General features: G+C 53.6%; 1 protein-coding gene across 1 annotated transcript; it reads left to right on the forward strand.

The window, feature by feature from the left end:
- Positions 1-292: 292 nt before the first annotated feature.
- Positions 293-8,213, forward strand: UPK1A (uroplakin 1A). The gene is made up of 7 exons (XM_028123634.2): positions 293-818; positions 2,281-2,481; positions 4,967-5,041; positions 5,186-5,293; positions 6,540-6,719; positions 8,002-8,085; positions 8,169-8,213. Exons 1-7 carry the CDS (start codon positions 738-740, stop codon positions 8,211-8,213), a joined length of 774 nt encoding a protein of 257 aa, XP_027979435.2. The 5' UTR covers positions 293-737.
- The last annotated feature ends 1,166 nt before the right edge of the window (positions 8,214-9,379 follow it).

Consider the following 9,379-nt stretch of genomic DNA (forward strand, 5'->3'; position numbering starts at 1 on the left):
GCCTGAGATGTGGAGCCACCAGCACAAGAGGCAGTTCTGGGATTCAGGATTCACGTGAGGATCCAACTTGGATCTCTCCCCTGCTCCCAGGAAGGCCCACGTCCAAAGGAGAGAGATCAAGTGGTGCACTCACCCTCCCAACCCCAGCCTCCTCCACCACCACGGCAGCCTGGGAGCTGGAGGCCTGGGGCACATCACCCTGCTCATGCAGCCAGACATTAGCACAATCTTGAATTTCAGGTCTATAAATCACTTGGGTTGGGGGGGGTGGTGCTCATAAAACTCTTCTTCCATGCTGGTCGGCCTGCTTGACCTCTTGTTTCTTCCTCCAGACACCCTTCCCCCTTCCTGGGGACTGGCTCAAGGAGGGGCCTGGGCATATATAGGGAGCCACTGTGGGAAGAGCTGGCCACAGAGGCTTCGGAAAGAGAAGGTGAGGAGGGGGCTCGGGGGGTCTGGATGAGCAGGGGAAATTGGGAAGCTCTGAGGTACAGGGAGCCCAGCGCTGAGCTCTGGCCAGTGACTGCCCTGCCTGAGCCTTGGTTCCTTCTTCTGTAAGATGGCCCACCATCAGCGTTGTGGGAGGATTCGTTCAATTCCAGTCTGGGCCCAGCAGAGAGCTGGGAGCATCCCCTGGCAGCTGGGGTGTGGAGGGAGGGTGGTGGGCCTGGCTGGGGCTGCCCTCCCATCCGGCCTCTGCCTGGCCTCATTCCTGCTCATGTGTCCCAGGCAGGACCATGGCATCCGCAGCAACAGAGGCAGAGAAGGGGTCTCCAGTTGTGGTGGGCCTGCTGGTGGTGGGCAACATCATTATTCTGGTGAGACCTCCCCCAGTGCTGGGAGCCCAGTGGGTGGGTGGGGAGGGACAGCCCAGGCCTGGGGGTGGAGACTGAGGGCCCAGGACTCCCATAGTGATGAGTACTAACCATAGTATTTCATTAATAGTTAATTTTTTAAAGTGTGATACCTGTACATGGCTCTGGAGCCAGACAGCCTGGGTTCAAACCCCAGCGCTGCCTCGTTCTACTGTGGGACCTGGGGCCAGCAATGTAACCTCTCTGGGCCTCGGTTTTCTCCTCTGTAGGTGGAGAGAAAATAGGAATGCCGGGAGGATGAGTTATTGGATTCATGGGCTCAGACCAGAGTCTGGCACGTGTGGTTGCTGTCTGTATTGGCCTTAGCAGGAATAGTGCCCTGCAGCGGGTAACAGGGATCATCGCACAGGAAGCTGTTACTAGGACTGACGCGGGGCGCGCACACACTACGTGCCCTATGACAATTAGCTTGATTGGGGTCAAAGGTATCCACTGAGAAGCCTTCCCCTCTCCCTGTTCCCCATCTCTCATCCCTATAGGTACCTAGATCTTTAGTTTCTCCAAAGTTCTTTAAGCACATACAAATAGGAACGTATATACCTATTTTCTTCCCTTTTTGTCCCAAATGTAGCTCATTCTGCATCCTGTTCTGTGCTTCCCTGTTTCTCCCGCTCCCATAGTCTGGAGGTCACTCCACGTGAGTCCTCAGAGAGCCTCCCCGCCCTTTTCCACCCCTGCAGAGCACTGCCTTGTGCGGCATGGTGGTGCCTTTGACACGGAGGTGCGGAGAATGACCTTGTGGGTTTGTGATTTTCCTGCACGGGTAGGATTGATTTCTGCAAGCAGCATCGCTGGATCAAAGGGTTGATGCATTTGTTTGTTTGTTTGTTTGTTTGTTTTTAAGATTTTTATTTATTTGAGAGAGAGAGAATGAGAGATAGAGAACACGAGAGGGAAGAGGGTCAGAGGGAGAAGCAGACTCCCTGCTGAGCAGGGAGCCTGATGTGGGACTCGATCCCGGGACTCCAGGATCATGACCTGAGCCGAAAGGCAGTCGCTTTACCAACTGAGCCACCCAGGTGCCCAAAGGTTGATGCATTTGTAGTTGCTCTGGCTCTGGCCAGATTCCCCGCTCGGGAATAACAACACTGTTTGAGGGAAGGCAGGGTGACCAAATGAGTGTCTCCTCTGTTCCAGTCATGCGGTCTGGGCTTCTCATGTGGCATCTCATGGTATCCTTGAAGCGTCAGGCAGCTGGGGCGTGGGCGGGGGGCAGGGATCTAGCTGGGCAGCCCTTCCCTTCTGGCCTCTGCCCAGCCCCGTCCCTGCTCATAGAAGGCGATGTCCTTGTCCCTCGGACATGCCCACCTTACGGAGGGCGGTGGAGGCTCAGGAGGGGAACTTGCTCAGGGAGAGTCCCGCGGCCCCAGCTGCTGTACCCTCTCTAACCTGATGCCCTGCCCAGCTGTCAGGCCTGGCCCTGTTTGCCGAGACGGTGTGGGTGACAGCCGACCAGTACCGCGTGTACCCACTGATGGGCGTCTCGGGCAAGGATGACGTCTTCGCTGGCGCCTGGATCGCCATCTTCTGCGGCTTCTCCTTCTTCGTGGTGGCCAGCTTTGGGGTGGGCGCAGCACTGTGCCGCCGCCGGTCCATGATCCTCACGGTGAGGCCCCAGGGGGAGGGCATGGGGCCGGGCGGGCACGGGGATGGTCACCACAGTCACCTCAAGCGCGGCTGGCAGAGCCGCGAGTGTGTGTCCAGCGTGTGCCGCACTCGGGCCTCGTGGCAGTCACTCTATTTCATCTTTGCATAACCCAGTAAGGCAGGCTCAGCTGTTACCCTCAATCTACAGAGAAAACTGGGGCACAGAGAGGAAGGGAAGGGTGCTCTGCCCCGGAGGACGGCTCTTGAGTGGCAGGACTGAGATGCGAACCTCAGCTAGTTGATCCCCAGAGTCTGTGCACATGAGCTCTGTGAAAACAACAACAACAACAATAATAATAGCACAGCTGCCATTTCAGGAGTGCTCATTATATTCTAAATACTTTACATGGATGGGTGCGTTTACTCCTCACAGCCCGCCAGGAGGTACCGTCAGCATGGTGAGCCCATTTGACAGAGTTGAAACTGAGGCTCAGAGAAGTGACATCACTTACCCAGGGTTGCACAGCGAGTGGGTGACGGCTGGATTTAAACCTGAGCAGTTCAGCTTGAGCCTTGCTCTTCATTTCTTTTTCTTTTTCTTCTTTTAAGATTTTATTTATTTATGTGACAGAGAGAGACACCGTGAGAGAGGGAACACAAGCAGGGGGAGTGGGAGAGGGAGAAGCAGGCTTCCCGCTGAGCAGGGAGCCTGATGCGGGGCTCGATCCCAGGACCCCGGGACCATGACCCGAGCTGAAGGCAGACGCCTAACGGCTAAGCCACCCAGGCACCCCCTTGCTCTTCATTTCTGCCAGTGATAACCACCACAGCAAGAACCCACACTTCCCAAGGACGACTCATGTGCCTGGCACTAGGCTAAGCAGTTCAGAAAATGAGCTCCCTCAGTGTCCCCAGCAGCTCTCTGGAATTAGTGCTTCTCTACCCATTTACCAGACAGGAAAATTGGGTCTCAAAGAAGCCAACAGCCCAGGTGATAGGGAAGGCAGGGGTTCCGATCCTGGCCACCCGACATAGAGCCAACATTGTGCGTGGTCCACAATTGAGGGCCTCTTAGATTCCCAGGAGCAGCTGCTTATTCAATCAACAAATGTTGATGGAGCAAGAACCATGGGCCAAATCCTGCGCTAGGCACTGGGGCTATCTAGAGAGAAAACAGAAAAGCCCTTGCCCTAAGGGTAGGATGCCCCCAATGCGACAGTGGACAGTGAGGAGGGAAGGGAGATCTGGAGCTGGAGAAGTGGGAGGGGAGGCCTGCAGCCAGAGAAAGGGAAGGCCTGGGGGAGGTGAGGGAGTGCGCCTTGTGTCTGCAGGAAGAGCATTCCTGGGGGAGGGAACAGCAAGAGGGAGCCAGGAGTCCAGTGTGGCCAGAGCCAAGAGGGGGTGGGGATGAGGGAGAGGCAAGGAGGGTGGAGGGAAGGGGGGTACCGTGGGCGGTGGGCACGGAGGATGAGGGCAGGAAAGGGGAGGTGGGCCTGTCAGTCGGGTCTTGCCAGCCTTGATAAGGACTTTGGCTTTACTGGGAGTAAGATGGAGCCTTGGAAAGGGTCTTTTCCTTCTCTTTTGCTTTCTTTCCTGCATGTAATTCTCTGACATAACAGTTTAACCAAAGCCCTAAAAGCTCAGCCAACCAGTTAAAAAAAAAAAAAGGTTTGTGTCTGTGTCTGTCTCCCCTATTGGTTTGTCATTAACTAAGACATGGAATTTAAAAACAAAAAATCTATTATGGGAAATTTCAAACATAGAGTGGAGGAAATGGCATGAACTCTGCGTACCCATCACCTGGTTTCAACAATATCGACCACAGCACAGCCCAGCCAACTTGGTCCCCTCGGCTCCACCCTCTGCCTACCCACATTGTTCTTTCTGGGGTATTTTGAAGTGCATTCCAGACACCAAATCATTTACCTGTAAATACTTGAGTGCACGTTTCTCTGAGTGATAAGGACGTTGTTGAGAGCAGTCAGGCGTGTTGTGCCACATCATCTTAACTTTTGGCAGAGGTGTTGGCATATCCCCATTCCACCCCCTGTTGCTTTAAGGGTGAGGGTGAAGGGCGAGGAAAGAGCTTTTTTTTGTTTTGTTTTTATGCGTAACAACCATGCCACCGTTGAGCCCTACAAAATTCACCCAAGTTCCTTCATGTCTATGTTGCAGTACCTAGTCTGTGTTCAAATGTCTCTGGTTGTCTCAAGAGTGTCTTTTTTTTTTTTCCTATAGTAGTTATTTATTTTACTACGTCCAGACCAATAGTAATTTCAGGCAATACTTTACATATTTTGTTGATTTCATTTTTTCCCTAACATTTTGTTATAAAAAAATTTCAAACATACAGAAAAGGTGAAAGCCTTGAACAGGGAACACCTGTACACCCACCACATAGATGCCGCCATTTACGTTGTCCTCCACTTCCTTGAGGGGGTGTGGCTCCACAGGCTTTGCCCTGACTGGGGGGTCCCTCTGTCTCTCCCTCCATCTCTCCCCAGTACCTGGTGCTCATGCTCATCGTCTACATCTTTGAGTGCGCCTCCTGCATCACGTCCTACACTCATCGTGACTATGTGAGCTGGGCAAAGGCCAGGGGAGGGGCATGACTTGGGGCAAGAGTGGCAAGGATCTGGGTCTGAGTCTGGGGATGGAGCGGCGGTCGACTCCCCCACCACCACACGGCCCCACTGGACCCTGTTCTTCCTGGACCTCCACAGATGGTGTCCAACCCATCCCTGATTACCAAGCAGATGCTGACCTTCTACAGTGCAGACACAGACCAGGGCCAGGAACTGACTCGCCTCTGGGACCGTGTCATGATTGAGGTAGACAAGGCGGGGGGATGAGGAGATGAGGTGGTGAGGGGGGAGGGAGGGCTGGAGGACCTGGGGCTCTGACCACAGAGGTAGATAGGGGCCTCCCATTATGCCCACTGGTAGATGATACCCACTCCTGTGGTTCTTCTGGGGGGCGAGGCTGGTCATGGTCATTTTCCAGATGAGTAGACAGGCCCAGAAAAGGGAAAAGGGAACATCACTTGCCCAGTGTCACATGGTTGGTAAGCTGGGATCAAAGTCTGACAGCCTGGATCCAGAGCCTCTGTTCTTGACCATTACAGATACCTTCTTAATCACAATAATGAACATTTAATGAGCACTAACTTTTGTTTAGTACTGTTGGAAGCACTTTTAAAGCTTATTTAATCCTTACAACCACCCCATAAGGGAGATCAGCTTTTTAGCCATGAAGAAACCAAGGTAAGAGTTTGAGTGGCTTACATAAGGTCACACATCCAGTAGGTCACAGAACCAAAAGGATTCAAACCCAGGCCACCAGCTTCCAGAAGCCACATTCTTTTTTTTTTTTTTTTTTTTTTAAGATTCACTTATTTATTTGAGTGAAAGAGAGAGAGAGCATGCACATGTGCGGGGGGTGGGGAAGGGCAGAGGGAGAGGGAGAGAGAGTCTCAAGCAGACTCCGTGCCAAGTGCGGAGCCCAACATGGGGCCCGACCCCACGACCCCGAGATCATGACCCATCATGACCCGAGCCAAAACCAAGAGTCAGACGCCCAAGTGACTGCACCACCCCGGTGCCCCAGAAGCCACATTCTTAATTAAACCCAACGTGATATGGCAGAAGAGAATATTGAGGACCCAAGGGGAAGTAAGGTCCCAATTGGTTTCAAGTCATACCACTAGCCAGGATTGGAACTCATACGTGAAGGAGCCAATGTTTTCATCATTCAGGGCCACTAGTTGTACACCCACAGGGGCCAGAAAAAAGCCAGAAATCCTTTTTTTGGTGTCATTTACCTCAGATTTTGTTGACAGCTAATTCAAAAGAATTTTAAAATGAGTCACAAGTGTGGGTTTGACTCAAACCCCCATCAGCCTCTTGGTGCTGGGACAAATATCTTCTGCTCCTTGTTCACACGCACAGACACTGCCCGCCCCCCACATCGAGGCCCAGGACATGGGGAAGTCGGCCCCTTCCTCCCTCTGGGACCTCAGGCGAGTGGCTGTCCTCTCTGAGCCAGAGCCTGCCTGATCCTCCTCCCACTTCTCTCCAGCAAGAGTGCTGTGGCACATCCGGGCCCATGGACTGGGTGAACTTCACATCAGCTTTCCGGGCAGCCACCCCGGAGGTGGTGTTCCCCTGGCCCCCACTGTGCTGTCGGCGGACTGGCAACTTCATCCCCCTCAGTGCAGAAGGCTGCCGCCTGGGCCACACAGACTACCTGTTCACCAAGGTGTGTCCGCTCACTGCCACTCCCCTGTCTGTGCATCGGTCCAGCCCCTCTGCTCCTTCTACCTCAGCCTCCCTCCCACTTTCTTCTCCTCCTCCCTCTCTGGCTTCTTTCTCTCTCTCCCGTCTCTCCGGCTCTCTCGACTCTCTCCCCTGCTCCCTCTGCAAGTCACTGGGAGGCCCAGGGTCTGTCTGATCCTGAGCTGGCACCTGCCACTTTTCTCAGGTCGCCTGGGAAGAAGAGCAACAGGAATCATAGCAATAGCGTGCCCACCTTAGTAACAACGTTCATTGAGCCTTTATGTCGTTCTTTGTCGTTCTATGTCGTTCCCGGCATTCTTCTAAGGGCTTTAAGTCTTTGTCTTATTTAATTCCCACCACGGCCTGTGAGGTGCAATATTATCAATGAGCCCATTTTAAGGATGATGAAACTGAGTTCACTCTCTAGTGAGCGATGGAGCTGGGACTGGATTTCAGGAGCTTTAACCAGTGCAAGGTGAGTGCAGAGGCAGAGAGAGAAACCAGAGGAGGTTAGACTAGGAGGAGAACCAGTTCCAACGGTCCCTCTGGCTGCTTTCGGCTGCCTAGGGGCCCTTCAGCCACATGTCTTAGATCAGGTGTCACAGGGAGGGGACCTGCGCCAAGCATGACGGCTATCAGAGCCAGACGGCCATTTCTGAAGCCCAACTCTGTGCAGAGTGCACGCATGCGTCATTTCATGGACTCCCCACGACCACTTTCAGAGGCCAGTGCTGTCAAGATTGTCACCTCACAGATGGGCAAACTGAGGCTCAGAGAGCCAGAATCGTTCCCAGGCCCTAACAGCTAACAAATGACGGGGATGGCCCCCAACTCAGTCCCGCCTGACTCCAGGACGCGCACCCTCAACCTTTGTTCGTGGCTGCTTCCAAGTCGAGGCAGGGGTCTACCTGAAGGTGACTCTGTTGTGAGGCTCAGGCCCCACTTGGCCTCCTTCCTAAATGGGGACGTATCAAAACTGCACTGCTCCTAAAGGCAGATTTCAAACCCTTGGAACTTGTGGGCAGTGTGGAAAGCCAGCTCTGCACAAAATCACCCTCAGACTGTCATAGCCACCGCCAGGGTAGTACCTACTTGCCTGGGGCCTGGGTTCAACATCACATCCCTGGCTCCCCAAAAACCATTCTGGGAGGTAGACACTGCCACAATCCCCATTGCATGGCTGAGGGGAAGGCAGGGACTCTCCCTCAGTGCTAGCCCTACTGGGCATTTTCTCAAACCCCTGTCCCCCCCCCCCCCCCGCCCAGGGCTGCTTCGAGCACATCGGCCATGCCATCGACAGCTACACGTGGGGTATCTCATGGTTTGGGTTTGCCATCCTGATGTGGACGGTGAGAGGCGGGAAGCCTGTGGGCGAGGGGGGGATGTGGGTGTGGGGCTGGAGCGCCCCTCACCTGACTGCCTCCTCATCCAGCTCCCTGTGATGCTGATAGCCATGTATTTCTACACCACGTTGTGAGGAAAAAGGAGGGAAGGCCACGTGCGCACCTCGGCCGCCTCCTCCTTCTCCCGTTCCGGTTTCCTCCGGCTGAGGTCTGGATGCCTGCCTCACGTCTCCCCTTCCCACCTCCCTTAACCTTCCCTCCTTCCTCTCTTTTACCTCTTCCTTCTCTCTTTTACCAACTTTCTGAGCCCTGCTGAGACTTGGGGGTGCCCTGAAGCCCTTGGACATGTGTACAGGGACCCTTAGCCCTTGACCTCATTTCACTCTGCTGATTCCTGGCGCATCTTTCAGTGTCAGCTTAAAGTCCTGTGCTCAAGGGACCCTTCCCAGATCCCACTACCCACATCACCAATGCCTCTGTTGTAGCTCCCCGAGCTCCTCCCTCATGGCAGGTGCTGCCATTTTTGCTAAGTAGTTTGTGATTGTTTATTCTCTGGTTGACGGAGATTGCCATGAGGGGAGGGACAAGCTCTGTCGTGGTCACTTTATTGTCCCCAGCATCACCCAGCAGAGGGAGGAGCATCGATATTCAATAAATACTGGTTGAATGAATTAATTTGTTTTCTTCTGGGGCAAAGGCGAATGAACAAGAATGGAAGTGGCAGAAACCCAACTGGCACTGACTGAAACATAACATGGAACTTCTTGACTCGTGTAACTGAGTCAACATTGCTGGCTTCAGGCACATCTAGATCCAGGAGTTCAATCTAAGTTTCCAGGAAACCTGCTTCATTCTCAGGCAGGATTCCTCTGGCAACGCCAGACTTACATCTTGATAGCTAAGCCACGGAGCAGCAAGAGAGGCCTCTCTCCCAACAGCTTGAGCCAAGGTTGAGGATTCAATCTCACTATCTTAGCGTCTAGGCCCATCCTTTGGTTGGGGAAAGGAGGGTACCTGAATTATTACTGCTGCTAAGGATGGTGTTGGGAAGTGGGGGTGATTCATCAAAGGAAAATTAGAGTGCAGGGCTGTTGGGCTGGTACAGGTGGCAGATAGCCTCCTTCGAGGGGCTGTAGCTTCCAGCAAGTTCTCTAATGGATGCATGACAGCAAACACTCTAGGAATTTCATCCTCACTGTTGTCCTCACTCAAGCAGGCCAACCTCTGTCCATTTTATAGCAATTAGGCCCTGCCAAGAGGGCCTGACTTCCTTCCCAACCAGATGATGTTTCTCAGGGTC

The sequence above is a fragment of the Eumetopias jubatus genome, unplaced genomic scaffold (assembly GCF_037043125.1).
Source record: "Eumetopias jubatus isolate StellerSeaLion01/CBP00866 unplaced genomic scaffold, mEumJub1_p1.0 scaffold_10, whole genome shotgun sequence".
Lineage (NCBI taxonomy): Eukaryota > Metazoa > Chordata > Mammalia > Carnivora > Otariidae > Eumetopias > Eumetopias jubatus.